The following is a 23639-nucleotide window of genomic DNA, read 5'->3' as shown; positions in this document are numbered from 1 at the left end:
TTGTTTAGTTTATGAGATAATAAATCCAATGGAGCAGTCGGTAAATTGTTCGTAAACGCGCCAGGTGCTCCATTGGATTTATTATCTCATAAACAAAACAAAACAAAAGGTTAATCCTTAAATATTTCAGTTGATTTAAAGAAACAATTAGAACAAATTAATACATAGGCAGTCATAATTGTAACTGGGGCTACTAAATTGACTAGTATAAACAAAGTCTTAATTGAAGTAGGACGGAGTCCACCAACTGAAAGACGCCAAAAGCATAAACTTATTCAATTTTATAAAATGGTACACAATATAACTCCTGAATATCTATCCATCCTTATCCCGCCGCAAATAGCAGATACCTATAGGCATAGTACTCGACAATCAAATAATCTTTCATCTCTCCGTTGCAAAACTAGTTACTATATGTCATCCTTTTTACCTTCCACTATATCATCTTGGAATAACATGCCAGTTGAAATTAGAACAAATCTCTCTTTATCAAACTTCAAGAAATACCTCGAAAAAGATGCACGACCGTCCCCTCCTTCCTACTACTATTCTGGAAAAAGAATTGCCCAAATATACCATACCAGAATAAGACTATCATGCAGCACTCTAAATGACCACCTATTTAAAAGACAACTTGTAGAAAGTCCACTATGTACATGCGGGGAAATAGAGGATAATACCCATAACTTACTCATATGCCCGAACTATAATGTTTTACGGCAAACTTACTTATTATCACTACCCCACAACACCACAACTTATTTGTTATTATATGGTGATATAAATTTACCGGAAGCAGCTAATTTGATATTTTTACGTCTGTGCAGAATTATATCATAATTATAATAATAATAATTGGAGGTTCTTATATACTGCTTTATCACAACCTCGTTCGTAGGTCGTCTCAAAGCGGTTCAAAAATTATTATCCGTGGTTATAGGGCCTTTGCACCCAGACAATACATTTCTCAACTCCCTGGGGAGCATACAGCCGGAGCTGCCATTTCGGCGCTAACAGCTAGCATTCAACAATTCTAGCACTGCCCAAACACGTACTCATTTACAGCTGAGTAGACTAGAACAAGCGGAGTAAAATATCTTGCTCAAAGATACAACACATTGCCGTGCCGTGGCGCGAAACCGCAACCCTTCGGTCACGAGCCCGGCGTCCTATCACTGAACTACCATGCAAAGCAAGCGTTTTAACTGAAAAATATATGATAATCAACGTATATGTACTTATCTTAATTTATTTTCTATGTACCAGATGTGTTAACAGTGTGAGTGAGCGCAATGGGCATAGAAACCATATTATGAACAAGTCTCTCATTTTGTTTGTGTTTAGGCGCACATCACTCCGAGGCGTCATTTCCTACTTGAGTATCACTGCTCCTCACATTCATCGAAAATTGTTACACTGTTTACATGTCCCCTATATATTTCTGCCATTCTACGAAATTATTTTATGTATATGCATTAGAACTTAATTATTTCAATATGATTTAATGATTACTATATCTGCTTTCAAGAATCGTATATCTAACGTAACGAAACGGACATTGTATAAGTATTTAGTACTTGTTTCCGAATCGTTGTTGATTATATATTGTAAATATAATGTATTTTATGCCTGATTCCAAGTAAATATCACCATGGCAAGCTTGTAAGACATGTTAAGTGCATAAACAACTAGAACACTTCAAATGAATTGAAAATGGCCATTTTTATTAAAAACGACATGTTTATATAAAAACGTTATCTTTTAAAGTTTTTGTCCAATGTACTTAAAAGTCTTAGATGGGGTAAGAAAACGCCCCTTTAAGAAGTAATAATCATATTGAGAAGGAGGCAAGAAGGGGGGGAGGTGGTGGGTAATAAAAATCACTTAGACATTTTTCAAAATTAGATCATGATGTAAAAAGAAGGTACACACCTTGTTCCTCCATCATCTTCAGCAGGCTTGTGACCTAGGGTCAGCTAGTGCACATACTTATATAGGGTGCTAAAAATAGCTACAAATTCATACGACTTTTGACCTTCTCACCTCCTTCTAATGGTCAGCGTCCGCTCATATCAACCATAGATACAACAAATACAGTACTTTAAAATTCATGATATTGAGACATAATAAAAAACAAAGTATTACTAGGACATTCATAAATTACATTAAACCAGGTTTAATTTGTATTTATATTACAAGAAATAAATACAGTTTAAACTAAAATGTCTAGAGGAAACTCGGGCTATGAGACACTATGCCGAAGATCCCAGCACAGTAGTATACCCGGTCACATTATACTGAAAACGGGCCAACCAGTCCTCCGAGATGGATGCCGTAACTCTATATTGGTACTTGACATATGTGACCTCGTTTAACCAAACACCTGTGTTTGTGGGCAACCGGTCACTCGGCTACATGACCCCGCGTCGCTATCTAGAGCGGCAGTGTTTCAAGATAAAACGTTGTTTATGAACTAGATGGTCAACAAAAATATTTTATCGAGTACTTCCTTCTGAACCAAACCTGCTTCAGAATACCCGCTAGTGTCTGTTGGTTTTGTGTACGGTTAAAATAAAGCAAAATCTATACCTAAATGTTTACTCAAACATTGCATTTCAAAAAGTATAACAATATTTTGGTCATTTTAATGTAAATTCACACAGTACTATTGTGGTTTATTGACGGTTATAAAATGTACCGAATAATGGATTCCATCTGAATTGTTGCACTGTTTGAAGTGTTGCTATGAAGGTACTTAATGAATTTGGTTTTTCTGGTGTCCCCTTAGCGGATGACACAGCAGAGAACCCAAGGGCCCGTATTCGTGAGAAAGTTCCCATACTCAAACACAGATTCATCATGGGTCTTAAATGAGTTTTCATTTCATATAGCATTTTATGAAACGAGTCTAAGGAATTTTTACATTTGCGAGCCTTGGCGAGCGAAAATTAAAACTTCGAGACGAGTTTCATAAAAGACATATGAAATGAAAACAAATTTAAGATACTTTTTATCACATAACTCAGAAAACTTACATTTTGACAGGTTTTAAAGCCAAAGTGTAGAGGGCTTAATCAAACGGAGACATTTTGTTGCGCCATTCACAATTTATGACGTCACATCATTGTCCATATTATGACGTCACAATTGATTTCTGACTGGCACAGCCAATGAAAAACGCTCCAGGGTATATTACACTAGTGACATATGTAAAAATATTATACGGGCGAAATCACTGGATAACAGGCCGATTATGTGATGAAAGTTCATATAAAATTTTGTCAACAATTTTTAAGATTTGTGGAGCGATTTAAAGTCATGTACTGTTTTTCAATATTTCCACTGGGTTTGTTTTTCTTTGTCAGATTATTTAAAGGAGCCACAAGAAAGATGGCTTGAACACAAAATTCATCCTTCAGCATTAATACGGGCCCTAATTATGAAGGGAGGATGAAACAAAACATTTGTTTTCCAGGACCTTCAGGGTTATAAAGAAGGACTAATGTGGTATATGATTAAATGTTTTACTCGTTTCAAAATTAATCAAATATATAGGCTATTTAGCTGAACTAGGGCTACGTGATGTCTTTGTGTATACTTTATACAGGACAAAGCTATTTAAAAGTACCAATGTTTTAACCTGAATCACTGAAGCAATTGATTCAGAGAAACCCCCAGAAATTCCTCCGATATTCATATATTTCGTAATTTTCACTAGGAGACCCAATGCTATTGATGGAACGTTTATATTTACGTTGACACAGAGGAATATAATCACAATTTGGAGTAAATCTGGAGTATTTTAACAATTTTTAAACAAGTTAAGACATTTGTTTGCTTCATTTAAGGTCGATTGGTTGTACAGGTTTAACGTCCTATCGACAGCTAAGGCCAGTTAAGGACGTGCCTCCATGTGTGTTATGTAAGCATGTGTGCATGTGTGCCGGATACAGGGTATGTTGGTGTATTTGCCTCCTTCCACCTGTTAAAGTCGAAGATGAAAATCATATTTACATTTCATATCCTTTGTTTCTTCAAAAAAATCGTTATTTGAATAATATATGTTCTTATTTGTTTTTGTTTTATGTCCTCGCAAAAATGACGCTGTCCGCTGAGAATTTAGTCTCTTTGAATTGTAATCTTACTGGAATGTCGTACGCTGGTGCCCAACCAACATAACAATTTACCTTGTCACATAATGACAAAGGGCTAACCTGTCCCTTCCCACACACGTTTAAAGCAAAGGACTGGCAGTACCAATTTAAAAGACTATGTCTCGGTCAGGGGGCAGACCCTTTATTCAATCCTGATGTGGCAACGCTTAGCAGTATGGTTTTGCCAAATAAGACTTGTGATTTGTTTGCTTGTTTGTTTGATTTTGTTTAACGTCCTATTAACAGCTAAGGTCATTTAAGGACGGCCTCCCCTGTGTGCAAGATGCATGCGTGTAGTGTATGCGTGTGTGTTTTGGGAGGCTGCGATATGTTCGTGTTTGTCTCCTTGTGAAACGGAAGATATCTTTAAAAAAGAAAAGAGAAAAAATAGTTGCAATGGGTGCAGCTTATTTCATTTAATCGCTAGGAGTGTATAACAGCAGCTGTATTATTTTCTCAATTCCCGACCTGGCAGGGATGAATAAGACCGAAACTTCATTTCCTTGAAATAGTATCATAAAAATTTGTCATTGCTATCCAAAGTAGACAATAGACAACTCGAATAAAAGAAAGAATAAAAACAAATATTATACGATTGACCAAACTTTTTACTGTTTCGTATTTTTTCTTTAGATAAATTCAGTTAAAAGTTAAAAAAGACGGCTAATGATCTTTATTTCTGGTCTTTTTTCGGAGCAGAATTGACAGTCTACCGGACCTACGTTACGCGCCGCCTACCACAACGCCCGGACACATCAATTCTTCAGATCAACTCTTAAACTGTTAACATAAATATTTCCGGTGTTCCAAATTAAATAAGGGATTTTAAAATATGTATCGTATCACATTGTTGTAGTTTGTTTAGCCAAACATCGACTCATACATGTCTCGCAAGTTCCTTAACACAAAACACCAATGGAAACGTTTGCTTTTCTGTTTATCTGTTTTAAAATTTGATTTACTCTGTTTCATCATTGAAGTTACGTAAACACTACAATTTAACCAAAACCAGCATGTATTCGTTTATCCAAACTTTCTAATTATAAAATAATCTGTCTCGGGAGCAGTCTAAATAGTAGTATGCTTTTGTCGGTTCATGATAAGTGCAATTTCGTTTGTCCATATGTGTATCCTGCAATTTTTAGGTGTAATTGTATTTGAACGTCGCCTTACTGCCAAATGCATTTAAATAAATAAAAAATATTCAGAAGCCTTGTATAAAAGGAAAGTTTTATTTATTTCACAATAATTATGAATTAAGTTTATAAAAGTTCGTTTAAGATGTTCCGCTGAGTAGAGTATCTTATCCATTTTTATTTCGTTGATGACGTTGGTAAAGAGTTCCACTGAGTTCAGTTTCTCAAACATAACATTATTTGCAACAACATTTTCTCAATTGACCTTTAATGCTGGATATTCATTCTCTGTTTATGTTTGCTCGACACACTGTTGTCGTCAATGGACGACAAATCCGTCCCTAATACATACAAACTGATAAAGATGGGTACAAAAAGCTAAGTGTTCGTGCCAACACTTGTGGTTGTCAACCAAGCTTTCCCATCATAACATGTATATTTGGACCATTGTTGTTGTAAATAGTAAACAAGCACATCAATAACACAGGAAGAAAAAATGTGCACAATTACCATCACAATATTCGTGACGTTCTTTCATGTTTTGTACCGTGAGATGTCCCCGCCCCGTTAGTGAAGAGCGAGTGTACTTGCCGCCTTATCTGACCAACCGCTCCGTGTCCACTCATGATAATCCCCAAATATAGGGCTGGAGTTCATCACAAATGGGATGTTTTGTAAACAGACCAATAGTCGGTTCGACCCCTGTTGAGGTACGGCCTCTTACCGATAACAACACAACCGGGTACCCCAGTGTTAAGTACAAACGATCTTACCCCTTCAACCTGACAAAAATTAAGACGAAATTGATTTAATTATCAATAACATGCACACACAAATTAGTTATTAAATGTAATGAAAATATAGATTTAATTGTATAATTTAAAAGAAATCTTAGTTTACCAATTTGAAATTTGTTCCCCCAATGGACCTCACTTATCTGGATATTACCCCTTTTCAGGCCTCAATTACGAAAAGGCCGAAAGTGGAAACAACACTATTGTTTAGCCAGCAATCGTGACATCACATACTGGGATGGAATGCAAGAAATAACCATTAACTGGTATCTTTAACAGTAGGACAACTGGGTGTGGAACCAAACTCCGATATATAGACCTCGGGGATCTCCAACAGACCATATACTAGACGGTTGTAGACATAACCGCAACGTCGCCATTGACGGCAGTGACATTTCCTACAAAAACAACTGGAACCGTTGGGCTGTGTAATTTCTCTTGTGCAGTCACTTGTGGAACTTTAACTTTACTCTTTTTTACCAAGATGCATAAATATTTTTTTGCATTCGGTAAGTACACGTATCATGTATTTAACGCCTTAAGCTTTGCGCCGAAAAGAATAATAGCGATAACCAACACCAATGATTATTATTTGGGGCTGTGCATTCTTTTTTCGTGCAGTCATTTGGGAGACTTTACAAAAAGGAATAACTTTAATTCGTTTGATTACCAAGATGCATAAATACGTTTCTTGTATTCGGTAAGTGCACCAAACAGAACAATAATGATAAACAATTACAAAGATTTTTTGACGTTTTGAACTAAACCGTCTTAAATGCAAATGTACAATTACCCGAAATAATCTACATTAATTTTGAAGGTGCTTGTCTGTTATTACGAGAAGAAATGTACAGAATAATAAGAGCATTATATATCATCCATTTGGTGGTTGTATTGCTTGGAGTCTGAAATGTTCATCTGATAGCAGATTTAACTTTGGCAGAAATTACAAAGTAGTACATATACATTCTTGAAACTCATAAAACTTTATTTGTATATGCCAAATTATAAACATTGCATCAAGTAATTTGATACCGTTTATCGATATATTTTTTCCCATTTTAACGTTCTCCTTCTTGCATTTCTGTAATCAGATCGAAATGATCATGACGGCCGATACTGAATACCGAGACATTTTTCGCCGCAGTTTAAATTTCGTCATTTTCGCCTAATATAATTAGGGTTATTTTTTTGGGCTGTGTATTTTCCTTTTTGTGCAGTCATTTGTGAAACTTTACAAAAAGAAATAACTTAATTCTTTTGATTACCAAGATGCATAAATATGTTTCTTGTATTCGGTAAGTGCACCGAACAGAACAATAATGATAAACAATTACAAAGATTTTTTTGACGTTTTGTACCTTTCTTCCATACAATTTTAATACTTTGTAATCTACACATTGAGTCATTTTGTGAAATAACAATGCATTCCTTAAATTCTTCTTTAACCGTCTTAAATGCAAATGTACATTTACCCGAAATAATCTACATTACTTTTGGAAGTGCTTGTATGCTATTACGAGAAGAAATGTAAAGAAAAATAAGAGCATTATATATCATCCATTTGGTAGTTTTATTGCTTGGAATCTGAAATGTAGTTTTAATATACACACTTTACAGATTATTTGATTTGTATCTAACCAGTACGCCTGTAAATGTTTTAATTCATAATGTGTTTTACGCACCTGTCCCTCTGTACCTCGAACAATTTGGCCCCTAGCATTACCGATGAGTCCTAGAAGGCCGATAAAGATGTATGATGCAGTGTTTTTCATTGTTTGGTTTACTGTAGCTATTGCCAAATTTTAAAGGTGCCAACAACATGTGTGTGTGTGTATGTTACGTTCAATGTTTTAAACCAAAGTTGTTCTTGGTTTGGTTTAGTATTGTTTAACGTCCCAGCAACAGCATAAGAAAAAAACATCACTTCTGAATAATAGTATCTAAAAAGAAAATCTTGATGGACATTCCATTACTATTGAGTAAATTGCACATTTACGACATGATTCATCTTTTTACGTAGAGTGGGGATAATTAACATTTACATTTTAAATATTAGAAAAATGTTATTCTATGTAAAATTTCATGTAATGTTTATTTTATTAACGTTTGTTTCTGTTTCTGTTTACAGTATTTTTCCCAGGCGTGGTTTTCTCGTGTAAGTATACAATGATTCATGTGATATCATATTTAACTTTGGAAGAAATTACAAAGAAGTACGTATACATACTTGAAACTCATAAACTTAATTTGTATATGCCAAATTATAAACATTGCATCAAGTAATTTGATGTCGTTTATCGGTATATTTTCCCAAATTTTAACGTTCTCCTTTTCGCATTGCTGTAATCAGATCGAAATTATCATGACGGACAATACCGAATACCGGGATATTTTTGCCGCAGTTTAAATTTCGTCATTTTCGCCCAATGTAATCAGGGCGAATTTATCAATACAGCTAATAAAAGTAAACAGCTTAACAACCATAGTGATTTAACCTTAGGGGCGAAATCAACACAGGACGAAAGTTGATCTTATGGGTGAAGAGCGAAAGTTTGACTGGGTTTTCCCGGTAAACAGTATAAGTGCGGAACATACTACACATACACGATGTAACGGGCAAAATGTCCTTGACGAATATAATGAAGTGCGAAATAAGTCTTAGCGAAGTTTCAGATAGTATCCATTGTTTTCATTATATCATTCGAAATATTATGACATTTCATTTTTGTATTAATTCATTTTATATAACCTTAACATCGAAAACAATACAATAAAAACAAAATTTGTATTACCCTTAATCTGTAGAGATCACGGTAATATAAGGTTGCTACTGCTACTGAAGAAGACAGTTAACAGGCGGCTTAAGTAAATAAAAAAAAGTGTTTAAGTATATACATTTTTTAAAATTATTATTACGTTTATAATATTAATTCACAAACTAAATTAAATTATCAATAATTCTACTCAAATATTGTATTTGCATGATTTTATCAATGTAATTCTTTGTGACGTACAGTATATAAATATCATTGGCGTGAGTTGATACTGTGTAACTTTGTTTGTTTGTTTGTTTGTTTGTTTGATTTTGCTTAACGTCCTATTAACTCACTTTTGGCCATTTGATGAGCGTTCGCCCCTGTGAGGAAGGCTTTGGGTTCTGTCCCCTGGCCGAGACATACCAAAGTCTTTAAAAATGGCAGTTTCTACTCCTGCTTAACGCTCAGCAAATAAGGAGTGGGACGACTGGTTCGCCCGTTGTCAGTATAATGTGACCGGGTGAGGCGTCCTGCTGGGTGTCTTCGGCAGTATGTTTCAGTGAGGTAGCACTATAAAGTCGGCATCAGTTCCGCGCTATTACAAGAAGACAAACACGAACATATCGCAGCCTCCCAAAATACACACACATACACTACACGCATGCATCTTGCACACAGGGGAGGCCGTCCTTAAATGACCTTAGCTGTTAATAGGACGTTAAACAAAATCAAACAAACAAATCCTATTAACAGCTAAGGTCATTTAAGGACGGCCTCCCCTGTGTGCAAGACGCATGCGTGTAGTGTATGTGTGTGTATTTTGGGAGGCTGCGATATGTTCGTGTTATACACCACGAGGTGACAATGGTAAAAAATATATGCGAAGGAGCGATTTAGAGTTCATTTCATTACAGTGTACCTCGAATGATTATTATTATTATCAATACTTAACGGTCCATCAATAAAGGATAGGTCATTAAGACCAACATATGGTCGACAAAACAAATGCAAAATAAAAACAAACAAACTTAACGGTAAAAGACAAACGTCAATTTTAATATTTGATTAAAAAGACAAACACCAACAGCTTTCAGATCGCAAGAATCCGGCACAGAAACCGGTCAATACATGGCGCCGTTCAACGACGATGCCAAGATGGAATAAGTTCTCAATGAAGGGTAAAGCAAGTGATTGCAAACTAGCTTTCCAGTTAAAATACACAATTAAAAAAGTTGATCAGCAACATAGAAAGTATTGTCGTTTAATTTCCCTCAAATTCGTTTATTCAGCAACTTTCTCATTAGTTCCCAGGTACCCACATCAGAGTCGTCAGTTTGGTTTCCATGAAACCCACTCTCTGAAAGTTCTGACAAATATGATATGGTTGGTTGCCATCTACATTTAGTTTCATTTTTAGATTCCTCAAACCTATGTAAATTCGTACACTGACGCTTCATGGATGTTCTCGCTCTCGCCCGTTCCTTCCATGGTGGCTTCTACACCCTTTGAACTTGTGACGTCACAGCCGAGAGTGTCCCATTTACCAGAAGTTACAATTGTGCTAATTAGTCATAGATGGACAGGTGAAAATCGTACGCTTTACACGTCAATGTATCGGTATAAGGCTGAACGATTTTTATGCGGTTTGGAAATTTTGTTTTTAGATCATATAATTATAATATTCATATATTCGTTACTATTTTAGTTCAATTTAAGTTTCTATTGATTTCTTTTTTCCAGTGAATAAGTTTATTTGTGAGCATTCAACGGATTCTATCTCGTGTTTAAATGGTTATGCATTGAAAATTCGGAGTGTGAACTTTGGTCGGACATCAAAGATCGTATGCAGCAACGATCCAACAACGAACTGTTACTCTTCCGGGCGAACTACCGGTTACCTTGCCAACAAATGTAATGGACTAAATGCTTGTCAGCTGACCGCAGACAGCAATGTGATTGGTGAAAATCCGTGCCCGGGGGTCTCCAAATACCTTGACCTTCAGTACGACTGTGATCCAATCCCCACAACATCTACCACTACAACTACGACTACCACAACGGTTGCCCCGGTAACCCAACAGACAACGACGCCACAAGGGGGTAAGTGCAAACAACCCAAAGTACTGTTTCTATCAAATAGGTTTAATCGAATAGTGAAAATGTGAACTTGCTGATACGAATATTAACGACTGCCATATAAAATACATTTAAATAAGACATGACTGGTAAGCATGCAAATTATAGATTAGAAATACCTTGAAAGTATTTCTAAGATTTGTGCAGAAATCCTCATTATAACAGTATCATATACAGCACCAATATCTTAACTCGTCTTCGTAACAACAATTGGTCAAAATACGCTTGATATAACACTTACATCTTTAATCCAACAGTAGACCAATGGTTCCCAGAAATATAACACTGATTAGAACAAATCAATACAAACTTTAATATAAGGCTGAATACAAACCAGTAAATACCTTTTATTTATTTTATAACAATTATGAAACAAGTTATTTCCACGTATATTAACCACTCTTGTTGGCCTCGATGTAAGCGCGCGCGCGGGTCTTAACATCGGGGGAATCGGCGCACTCAGAACAAACCAACGTGGTCGAGCAGATGACTTCATACCTTTTCACGTTTGATCAGGGAATCGAACCCCGGCCGCCTTGGTGAAAGGCAACTGCGTTATTCACTGCACCACCCGACCAGCCTCCACATATCACTCTTGACTGATATACTTGGTCTTCTATGTTCAGAGGACTTGTCAATTCTTAGTGATGTATATGAACTGTCCAGTATCTACTTAGCTTATTTTTCTGGGTTTAATGTCCTCACAACGTTCTGATTATATAACACAGGTGCCTATGGAAACACCGCCAAAAAAGAGTAGAGAAGTTAATATAAAATAAGGATATCAAGGGATGCATTTGAGGCAGCAGATCAAGTTTCGTCTCTTCAATATTCTCTTAGTAAAAGCAAAGAGGAAATCTCCCAGTCTTGCAGGGGGCAGTTGTCGTCTCTTATGATAACATGCGCTGAGATGAATAAAGCATATTCTTTCTCCGAATCATCATAATCTTATATCTACCTCTCTGTATTTTCTCATTGTGTTGATTGTCCCGTTGAATGTCGTTGCAACCCTAAATTGTTCTCCAAATATTCAGTGTTGCAATACTTCTAATTTGTCAGGGATATTCTGTTACATGTCCTTACAACTCGTTCAATGTATTTGTTTAATTTTTCAGTTAAATGTGTTTGCAACAACCCTTATTTGTCAGAATGTTTTTTAATGTTACTGAACGTCCTGGATGTGTCAGGAATATACTGTTGAATGTCAATACAGCCCATAGGTGTGTCAGGAACATTCTGTTGGGTATCACTACGACAGGAATAATACGTTGAATGTGTTGCAGCCCCTCAAGTGTGTCACGAATACCTGGTGTCTGGAATGAGAGGAATCCCCGACAACAAACTGACCGCTTCCTCAACGTGGTCAAATAAAACTAACGATGACCACAAACCACATCGGTCTCGCCTCTTTACTACTGCAGTGGATTACGCAAATGGGACGTATTTGAGAGGCGCATGGAGCGCTGGAGTGAATGACAAGAATCAGTATATACAGGTAGGTTTGGTTTGGTTTGTTTTAAAATTAAACGTCCCGTCAACAGTTGAGGTCATATCATGACTTACCTCCATGCTTTCTGTGTATGCGCGCAGGTGTGTACGTGTGCCGGATGAAGGGTATGTTGGTGTTTCTGATGCCAACTTTATAGTGCTATCTCACTGAAATACTATGCCGAATGCCTGGTCACATCATATTAACAACAGCTGAATCAGTTGTTGCCATTACCCAAAAAGAAAATTTATTATTATTATTATTTTTAAAGCTTAACGGCCCATCAACACAGGATAGGTCATTAGGGCCTGGTCGATAAAAACAAATGCAAAATACAAACATCAAACTAACTTACAGGGTAAAAGACAAACATCAATTTGAATATTGAAAGTGGCTATGATGACTCAAATTTTATTAAAAAGACCAACAAATTTCAGATAGCCTAAAATTGCGGGACAGTTATGTTATTGTGGGACAGTTATGTTTTCGAAAAGAGATTTAAGACATGCAATGTTATACGTTAAACATATTTGTTATACAAAAAACAAAACAAATGGATGATTTCGTTACATTAGATAAAACATATTTTCCTACATACTTATTCGTTGGATCATACTCACGTGGAGGTCGGTCATTTGTGATATTGACTTGGTACAACTATTTTTGGAAATGGTAGGGAAATATTCACTTACAACGCCCTTTAAATTATCACGTCACAATGCTCTCTTCCCAATGCAGTACTTTCCTCAGTATAATTTCATATGTGCCATCTAGTTGTTGAATGATTAAGACATTATTTAGTATTTATTCTAAGAAATGAAGATTTTTATTTCGGTGAATATGTGTTTATATGGACACTACGAAAGTGATATTCACCGCAACGAATGAATATGTGATTGTATGGAACTGAGAAATTAACATTGACCTGAACTTCGTCTCGGTCAATAACAATATGTTCGGTCCATACAACCATAATTGATAAATAATCCACTACTGAACCATGATATACCTAACTTTCCAGGCAGAATTGGCGAAAGTGTCGACGGTCCGGGGAATGGTCACCCAGGGACAGAATGTTAACCCCAAAGATAACTGCTGCAGTCAGAAGGTCTCCAGTTATAGAGTCGGCTACAGTGTCGACGGTACCACCTGGGTGATGGTGAAAAATGGCCCAAATGATATGGTACGTCATAGTTAAGTATGAATTTAAAAAAAATCCATTCAAGTATCAATATACAATTCACTTTAAAAAAAACACCAATCAGTTTAAATATATTTGCTAACATGTGTTTTTTTATAATGTATTTGCCTAGGGTAGTGTTACGATTTTGTAAATTGCCGATGTAACTCCTTCCCGCATTTGTTTTTATCACAAACACATTGACTTAATATTACAGGTAGGTATACATTTAGGCAATGGAAAGCGATGACAATCTAATGATTTGTTTGATATGGGTTTAATATCCTTGCGTGAAAACAACGTTTAGGGATTTGAGATAAGCTACAGTACCTTAGTGTTGCAATGGGGGCAGCAGATAATTTCGGTTTCTTCAGCGTCCTCTAAGCAGAAGGCTCTATACAAGTCCTTTATTAACATTACATGTAGTTGGACTTCTTTCTCCGTACCTACAGGGCAGGAAATCAAACGAGTACTTGAAACCTTACTGGTTTGAATGTTGTTGAATTTATACTGTTAGCTGTTCAAATGTGTATGCTGCCATAAAGCAAGGGCACATTTGGAAACTTAAAACAAGAAACCGTCTCGTCATGGTGTTTATAAAGCCATTCATATGAGAGTTCTTTGAGTTTTTTTTATTTTTAGATTTTCCCAGGAAACACTGACCAGGATACTCCAGTCACAAACATGTTGCCTTGTCCGGTAATCGCCAAGTACATCCGCTTATATCCGGTCAAGTGGGACAAGCACATTTCTCTGAGGTGGGACGCTATTGGCTGTCCTACTGATGCTAGTGAGTACATGGAGTATAGTCTAGCTATTTGGTTAGTACATTGATTATAGTTTAGCTATGTGGTTGTAGCAGGTTAGTATCTAATAAATAAATCTAAATGACTAAACGACATTCTTCTGACAGGAGTACCGCATGGGCGGAAACATATTTGTTCGCCATAGGTAATTTAACATAGAATCAAAATGATCAATTACGTTGAAAAGTATTAAGAATTCACTGCATTTTTGCAATTTAACATAAAACCAATGCATAACATAGCGACATATTTAGAATTAAGTTGATGTATTGTTGTATCAGTACAATCAATCAAAAAGAAAGATATCAATAATTCACTAAAATTTTGCAGTAAACCTATGTCTTCCATATGTTAAAATATAAAGTATACTTGTCTGTACATACGAACTTTCAGACCTTAACAGAAAAGTGTAACTGTATACGGGTTGCGTCTCTTTGCACATATTTCTTTTCTATATTAACGATAAAGAAACATAGTTTAATCGTATATGGATTGCCTCCCTTTGCCATTATTCCAGAAAAATACTTGAACAAATGAAAAACAATAATTTTGTGCTACTGATGTTTGGCGGATTTCGTTCAAGTTCATACACAACTTTACACTCAATAATAGTTGAAATACTGACGAGGTTATATCAGGATCCAGTCATGCTTGATTGATAAATGATCATCTCTGAAAAAATTAAAATAAATAGACAGACGGATGGATCTTTCCGATACCAAAATTTTAATACGTACCGTCGGAATTTAGTCAGTGAACAAAATTTAGCACGGCGGCGATACAAATACTTCATTTTGTATATATAGTTTAATTAATCGAAATGAGATACACACAAAATCAACATATATCACTGTATACGTGTTATGTTGTAAACATTATGCTTACTTGCTTGAAGGTCCATATGGGCAGTGCCCGGCAGGATGGCTGGAGAGGCCAGGCAGTAATGAGTGTTATCTAATCACCATAAACAAGACAAAGGGATACGACGACGCTAGACAGGCCTGCAGACTCGAGCAGGGTGACCTTGTTCAGATCGACACCGTCGCGGAAAGGGCAAGTGTGCTGTCGTATTCACAATTTGGCTGTCATTTCATTTATATATAAATTTGTTTTTTTAACAACAGTTATGAAACAAGTTATTACAACTTATATTAATCACTCTTGTTGGCCCGGATGTTAGTGCGTGGGGGGTCTTAGTGTGGGAGGAAACCGGAGTACCCGGAGAAAACCCACGTGGTCGGGCAGGTGACCCCAAAGGCAAGTGCGCTATCCACTGCACCACCGGACCACCCACATTTCAAAACGAAGAAATATTATTTAATCACTTCATTGTGTCGACGGAGAAAACCAAACAAAGTTAACATTTTTTAGAACACAATAAACGGTTTTTGTCCACTTAAGACTTGTCAATGATACAAGAAGTCAAATATTTAAAATCGATCAAGGATTGTCGAAGTTATTTAGATATACAAAGTAAGGGGAAAAGTACATACATAACTAACATTACAAAATAACTTTATATACACTAGATAATTAATAATTGGTTAAATGTAAACTGTGCCAAAATTGTTTCTAGCCACAACCTTAGGGACTGTCTGTCTACCAGCAGATCGACTTCATTGTTTTCAAAATAAGGAAATTGAAAGAAGCACCTGTTAAAAAATTAGTTGTTTCGATGCAGAGAGCCAAACAAAGTAAACATTTTTTTACTGCACCATAGACTTTGTCAAATGTCCATTGGTGAAATCATGCAGGTTATTTTCAGGATTGGGAAGTGAGGTGTTTCAGCACAAAGTATGGGTTGATTACATTTTTATTTTTTTGCAGAACTGGGTCATTCAGCAGTTGAATGTCGTCAAAAACACGAAGTTTCCTAACAACCAACTCTTCCAAGTGTGGGTCGGTCTTAGCAACAGACCGCGGAGGGACACCATCGATTACAAGTGGATAGATGGGACTCCCCACGACACTAACATTGTGTGAGTAAAGCCAGGGTTTACGTTCAATTAATATAATTATAATATACAGCATTTGATATGGCGCCCTATCTAGCTAATCTAAGCCAATCTAAAGCGCTTTAGAGTACATGTAAACAGATATACACTTGTTTTTTTACAATCAATACAATTAGCAAATACATTAATCCATACAATTTGAGGAATTCGCAGGAGCTGCCTTATCAGGCGCTAACTACTAGTCCTATGCCACCTGGCTAATACCTCCCTATGTGTGTATGCCTGCGTGTGTGCTGGAGATGTATTGTGTATGAGATGATAGGTAAATAATTGGTTAAGGATTCCCGAACCACTGCAAAATCTGTACCTCAGTTTCGAAAACTGCGTTTTCTGGCATGAGTATAGTTTTGCCAACTCATTTCAGGAATGAAAACCATACTGTTTTGGACATTTTTGAGAAATAACAAAGATGAAAAAAAGAAAATGTATTCTACAGTGTTCTGAATGTAAACATATAGCGGGGCTAGACCGGGATTCGAACCCTGAACTTCCTCTTCGTATTCTAAACGACTGAGCTACTACGTCAACAGAAGTGTAGTGGCCCAACTTTGTTAGTGTTATATACTGTGATTAGGAAATAAATACAGTACATTGGGACAGGGATTCTAAATATAAATATTTACAGAAATATCAGAAAATCTTTTACAATGAACGGTTCTATTTAATTCGTTTAAATGTTTTTTTCTATTTGAAATATTAAATAATACTTTTGGTTTTGTATTTCTTCTTGTGAAAGGATTCAATATCAGTTTTATCAATGACATATAGCTTACAGAATAGAAGGATGCATGGATCAATATTTGCACACTTTACAGACTATTGCACTTGAATTGTCCAGTGTTCCTCTAAATTTCTTTAAATTCGTATCAAGGGCTTTACTATGTTTTAGTAGTAGCTTGGACAATTTGGTTACCAAATTGTAAACGTGCAATCACCTATGGGTGTGTGTCACGTTCGTGTTACGGGAAATTAGATTTTTGTAATATCAAATATGTCATTAGAATATTTATATCTGTTTATTTTTGCGTTGTAAAATGACAGTCCATGGTTACCAAACATGCCAGATAACTACTTGACTATCGAACACTGCGGAGAGCTCGTGAATTCCGGTCTTAACGACATCAATTGTAACAATCCAATTAACTACGTGTGTGAGAAGAAAAAATGTAAGTCTTTAGTCATACAGAATAAAGGGCTTTTAGGGCTCTTGTGCCTGTATTCATGAAATCGTTCTTCTCAACACAGATTCTGTGCACAATCTCAATTTCTTGTGCCGGTGATACGTTAATAAAAATATCACATTTTGTCAATGATATGTAAGCAAATTTGAAATGTTTAAAGCTTTTAACTGTCGTCAATGTTCACACTTGACTTTGTGACCTTGTTACATGATCTAAGCTGGTTATTATGTACAAGAAGGTCGGTTTCAGCACTGAAAGCAGGCTTGCGCATAAGAACGGTTTCCTGAATACGGGCCAAGATCCCAAGATGACTTTGCATTGAAGCCTTGTCTCACTTTGGATATTACCTAATTTATAATGTTCAATCAAAATGTGATTTTACATGAATACACAATGAACTGCTAAACTTTGTATTGTGTCACAAATTTCGGCGGAATTTTAAAGATCAATTTATATCTCTTTTCTAGCCTAGTTTTTAATATACATGTAATATTGAAATGCACTTTCAAATGAAACCACATTGAAAAGCTAAAACGTGTAATAATACAAATTATGGAGAAATGTAAGTTCTGTACAATTAAGAAATTTGGACATATGTCTGAAGCAGATTCATAATCCTGATACCAGAAATGATCTCTGTCCTTAAATGTTTTAATCAACCACGGCAATAAGTTTAGTGTGACTTGATTCAATGATTTTGAATGGTTTTATGAGGTTTAACCTTATCTTAAAATATCGCATGTCTAAATATGTTAGTAGTAGTGTTTTATTATTCCGGTTACAACCACTATCGAAATGCCAATAACATCAAAAGACAGACGTAATAATTGAAGTCGTAAGCCTTATTAGTGGTAACATCCTCGACAAATAAGTAGGGTAGGTCTTTCTAAATATTATGATAACAGATAATTAAGATTAGTCGGCTTCCTACATGGTCTATATACATTGATTCATATTATCTAGCACAACTTCACCCCTTCGTATTATATCTTTTTATCCTAACTTTGAATACGAATTCACGACATAAAAATTAATCGATGAAATGTATACATAAGACTTATAATATATATATATTGATTTCAGATTGGAATGCACCCGTCAATAACTTTACTCCTGCGGTTGTTATACCGACCACGCCATCAACTCAGGTTCCTTCAACAAGTAGGTTTTTACAACAGCTGAACAATCATACTTATCGTCTTTCTGAAATTTTCTCGGGCTTGATTAGATATCAATACTGTCTCTACAATATTTATACGTGAAATATCCAGCCTATTGCTACTATTGATGAAGATCTTAAATGAAAGTAATTATACATTTTTTTAACAATAGCAATCTCATCCATAATACTTGTCATCAAATTAATCATATCATTATAATGACATGCTTAAAGGCTAATCAACACAGAAAAAAAAGTTTTGTCATTACAATATCTATCAGCTTACATGAAGGCTTAAAATATTCCTTTTCATGTCATCTTTTTCATTGTGTAAAATGTGTCGAGCCTCGTGTCACCAAACCAAAACAATAGTGTTGACGAAGATTAAACCTTATTAATTATTCAACTATCGACCAGGTATCGGTTTTCAGGTAGAAATACTCCCTTGATATTATCTTCAGGAAACTATCTCTAAAGACAACAATAGGTTACCGTCATGTAGAAAGTAATAAAATGTACATTTGTGTCAGACCCTTTTTTCGCTTTTTTTAAATGCACTTTTCAATTATCGATACCTTATTTGCATTTTTTTAAGGTGTATAAGGATAAACTGAAATACAGAATCGACTTTAATATTCGTCAAATTGTTTTAGTTTAAGACTATTGAACGGTTTTCTGTAGAGAAAAGAAAAATTGTGTGAAAACCGTATCGTATCTGTATCACTATAGTTTCTCATGAATAGGTAAAGATAAAGCAATAGCCGATGTTCAAAAGAGTTCTTATTTGTTAGAACGAAGTCCACACATTATCAGCATCATGATGTTTTCTATGTAAGATACCCAACGACATTTTTTTGTTTTTTTTTTATTTTCAGTACATTCCGGCATTCCTATTCCAATTGGAGGCAGCGCCCAGACGATCGGCCAAAGTACCTTCACAAGTAGGTTTCTTTGCAAAAGTCTTGTTAGTCAGACAAGCCCCGAGTCGGGGTTCAATTAAGAGAAAATCGACATACTAGCATGTGTATGCAAATGTCGAATTTTGTAAGGGGTATACAAATATAATGAATAATTACTTTTCGATTGTTTCAAATTCTGAGTAATATATGATTATAAATAACTCATTTACCACTGACATTTCATAATGAACTACCGAAGGGTACCAAACACAGCATTCCGCCCGGACTCATTGTACTGACAACGTGTGAACTGAACCCTAAATGTTGAACCTTAGCAGAAAATAGCAACTACCATTTTAAAGGACTTTGTTATGTCCTGGACTGGGGACAGAAACCATTGCCTTCATATCACCTAAGCAAACTTTCAACACAAAAGTATTTTTTTGTCATGTTAGGCATTAGGAAACAGACACATTGTTAGGAAAGTTCCCCAAATTAGGCAGAGGGCACTTCAAAAAACCCAATTCTACAGGGCTTACATATTCGCTGCCTTACATGACATGAAATGGGATAAAGCAGGCCAATTCCTTCTCCGAACCTAGCATAGGTTTCAATCATGTCACACTTAACGGACAACGGATCAAACAGTAGTTGCGATTACGTGGATTACTTAACATAGTCTCTATACTTCTTTTGTAAAAACTATCCTTATTTCTCTAAATGTTTCAGGAGGTTGTCATAAAGCGTCAGACTGTCGTAACCTGCAATTAGGCGACTACCAGTCCTGCACCGGATGTCACTACTACTTAACATGCGCACCAAGCGGTGATTTTGTCAGGCCCTGTCCAGCAAATCTGATCTTCGATTTCAACAGCAAAGCATGCGTAGCTCGTTCGGGCACGTGTATAGGACCATAAATGCCGCCATATTGGTCAGGATCCTGTACGTTTTGGATCGAATATCAACTCAACTACTTTATGTTCATAAAAGAAATAAAATCATTCAACTGATGTTCATGGTTTATTGGAGCAAGTCGAACTAATTGGGTGTTAGGAGACGACAATGTTATTTACAGAAATTTAATGTGAAATTTACAAGTAAAGCAAGGGTTCGTAGACACTTCTGAACATAAATGGTTTAAGTAATAAATTATTCATTCGTTATTACAATATCTGCAGTTATTTCGTTATCCTTGATCAACGCGCTTAATGACATTCTGAACTTGACTAAGTTTGAAATAGTTTTTCAAAATGGCGGCCGTGGCGGCCATATTGAATTTCTGATCGACCCGAAAAATAACAACACTTGGTCAGGACCATGAGTCGATCATTCCTTCAAAGTTTCAGTTCAACCGGGCCAGCAGAACTTGACTTAGTTTGAAATAGTTTTTCAAAATGGCAGCCGTGGCGGCCATATTGGATTTCTGATCGACCCGAAAAATAACAACACTTTGTCAGGACCATGAGCCGATCATTCCTACCAAGTTTCAGTTCAATCGGCCTAGCAGAACTTGACATTAATTTTAAAATAGTTTTTCAAAATGGCGGACATGACGGCCATAATGGATTTCTGATCGATCCGAAAAATAACAACACTTGGTCAGGGAGATGTCAGTAACCTTTCCATGAAATAGTTATGAAATCCCTTTGCCAGTATTCCAGCTTAAGTTGAAAATGTAAAATGTTAACGGACGACGACGGACGAAGACGGATATCAATAGGTCAATTAGGCGACTACCAGTCCTGCACCGGATGTCACTACTACTTAACATGCGCACCAAGCGGTGATTTTGTCAGGCCCTGTCCAGCAAATCTGATCTTCGATTTCAACAGCAAAGCATGCGTAGCTCGTTCGGGCACGTGTATAGGACCATAAATGCCGCCATATTGGTCAGGATCCTGTACGTTTTGGATCGAATATCAACTCAACTACTTTATGTTCATAAAAGAAATAAAATCATTCAACTGATGTTCATGGTTTATTGGAGCAAGTCGAACTAATTGGGTGTTAGGAGACGACAATGTTATTTACAGAAATTTAATGTGAAATTTACAAGTAAAGCAAGGGTTCGTAGACACTTCTGAACATAAATGGTTTAAGTAATAAATTATTCATTCGTTATTACAATATCTGCAGTTATTTCGTTATCCTTGATCAACGCGCTTAATGACATTCTGAACTTGACTAAGTTTGAAATAGTTTTTCAAAATGGCGGCCGTGGCGGCCATATTGAATTTCTGATCGACCCGAAAAATAACAACACTTGGTCAGGACCATGAGTCGATCATTCCTTCAAAGTTTCAGTTCAACCGGGCCAGCAGAACTTGACTTAGTTTGAAATAGTTTTTCAAAATGGCAGCCGTGGCGGCCATATTGGATTTCTGATCGACCCGAAAAATAACAACACTTTGTCAGGACCATGAGCCGATCATTCCTACCAAGTTTCAGTTCAATCGGCCTAGCAGAACTTGACATTAATTTTAAAATAGTTTTTCAAAATGGCGGACATGACGGCCATAATGGATTTCTGATCGATCCGAAAAATAACAACACTTGGTCAGGGAGATGTCAGTAACCTTTCCATGAAATAGTTATGAAATCCCTTCGCCAGTATTCCAGCTTAAGTTGAAAATGTAAAATGTTAACAGACGACGACGGACGAAGACGGATATCAATAGGTCAATTAGGCGACTACCAGTCCTGCACCGGATGTCAATACTACTTAACATGCGCACCAAGCGGTGATTTTGTCAGGCCCTGTCCAGCAAATCTGATCTTCGATTTCAACAGCAAAGCATGCGTAGCTCGTTCGGGCACGTGTATAGGACCATAAATGCCGCCATATTGGTCAGGATCCTGTACGTTTTGGATCGAATATCAACTCAACTACTTTATGTTCATAAAAGAAATAAAATCATTCAACTGATGTTCATGGTTTATTGGAGCAAGTCGAACTAATTGGGTGTTAGGAGACGACAATGTTATTTACAGAAATTTAATGTGAAATTTACAAGTAAAGCAAGGGTTCGTAGACACTTCTGAACATAAATGGTTTAAGTAATAAATTATTCATTCGTTATTACAATATCTGCAGTTATTTCGTTATCCTTGATCAACGCGCTTAATGACATTCTGAACTTGACTAAGTTTGAAATAGTTTTTCAAAATGGCGGCCGTGGCGGCCATATTGAATTTCTGATCGACCCGAAAAATAACAACACTTGGTCAGGACCATGAGTCGATCATTCCTTCAAAGTTTCAGTTCAACCGGGCCAGCAGAACTTGACTTAGTTTGAAATAGTTTTTCAAAATGGCAGCCGTGGCGGCCATATTGGATTTCTGATCGACCCGAAAAATAACAACACTTTGTCAGGACCATGAGCCGATCATTCCTACCAAGTTTCAGTTCAATCGGCCTAGCAGAACTTGACATTAATTTTAAAATAGTTTTTCAAAATGGCGGACATGACGGCCATAATGGATTTCTGATCGATCCGAAAAATAACAACACTTGGTCAGGGAGATGTCAGTAACCTTTCCATGAAATAGTTATGAAATCCCTTTGCCAGTATTCCAGCTTAAGTTGAAAATGTAAAATGTTAACGGACGACGACGGACGAAGACGGATATCAATAGGTCAATTAGGCGACTACCAGTCCTGCACCGGATGTCACTACTACTTAACATGCGCACCAAGCGGTGATTTTGTCAGGCCCTGTCCAGCAAATCTGATCTTCGATTTCAACAGCAAAGCATGCGTAGCTCGTTCGGGCACGTGTATAGGACCATAAATGCCGCCATATTGGTCAGGATCCTGTACGTTTTGGATCGAATATCAACTCAACTACTTTATGTTCATAAAAGAAATAAAATCATTCAACTGATGTTCATGGTTTATTGGAGCAAGTCGAACTAATTGGGTGTTAGGAGA

At 36.3% G+C, this 23639-nt stretch overlaps 1 protein-coding gene across 2 annotated transcripts; it reads left to right on the top strand.

Annotated features, from left to right (window-relative positions):
* Positions 1-6388: 6388 nt before the first annotated feature.
* Positions 6389-21833, top strand: LOC110454060. Of its 2 annotated transcripts, XM_021503398.1 has the most exons (13): positions 6389-6593; positions 8216-8242; positions 10584-10943; positions 12263-12474; positions 13490-13651; positions 14291-14438; positions 15350-15507; positions 16282-16433; positions 17511-17635; positions 18734-18811; positions 19685-19750; positions 20438-20479; positions 21438-21833. In XM_021503398.1, the coding sequence occupies exons 1-13, from the start codon at positions 6569-6571 to the stop codon at positions 21581-21583; spliced, it is 1701 nt and encodes a 566-aa protein (XP_021359073.1). In that variant the 5' UTR covers positions 6389-6568; the 3' UTR covers positions 21584-21833. The 2 variants fall into 2 exon arrangements, with proteins under 2 accessions (XP_021359073.1, XP_021359072.1); XM_021503397.1 differs by lacking the exon at positions 21438-21833 and having other exon boundaries at positions 6392-6593; positions 20438-20875.
* The last annotated feature ends 1806 nt before the right edge of the window (positions 21834-23639 follow it).

Source organism: Mizuhopecten yessoensis, unplaced genomic scaffold (genome assembly GCF_002113885.1).
Source record: "Mizuhopecten yessoensis strain PY_sf001 unplaced genomic scaffold, ASM211388v2 scaffold7651, whole genome shotgun sequence".
Lineage (NCBI taxonomy): Eukaryota > Metazoa > Mollusca > Bivalvia > Pectinida > Pectinidae > Mizuhopecten > Mizuhopecten yessoensis.
Note: the sequence above shows the minus strand (reverse complement) of the source record. Positions and strands in the feature narration are given on the sequence as shown.

Excerpts from the sequence above, each read along its gene's own strand:
- LOC110454060 (XM_021503398.1), top strand. The coding sequence starts at position 6,569 with ATGCATAAATATTTTTTTGCATTCG. Across the intron at positions 10,944-12,262 it reads GACAACGACGCCACAAGGGG|CCCCTCAAGTGTGTCACGAA; the intron begins GTAAGTGCAAAC and ends AATGTGTTGCAG. Across the intron at positions 19,751-20,437 it reads CGGCCAAAGTACCTTCACAA|GAGGTTGTCATAAAGCGTCA; the intron begins GTAGGTTTCTTT and ends TAAATGTTTCAG.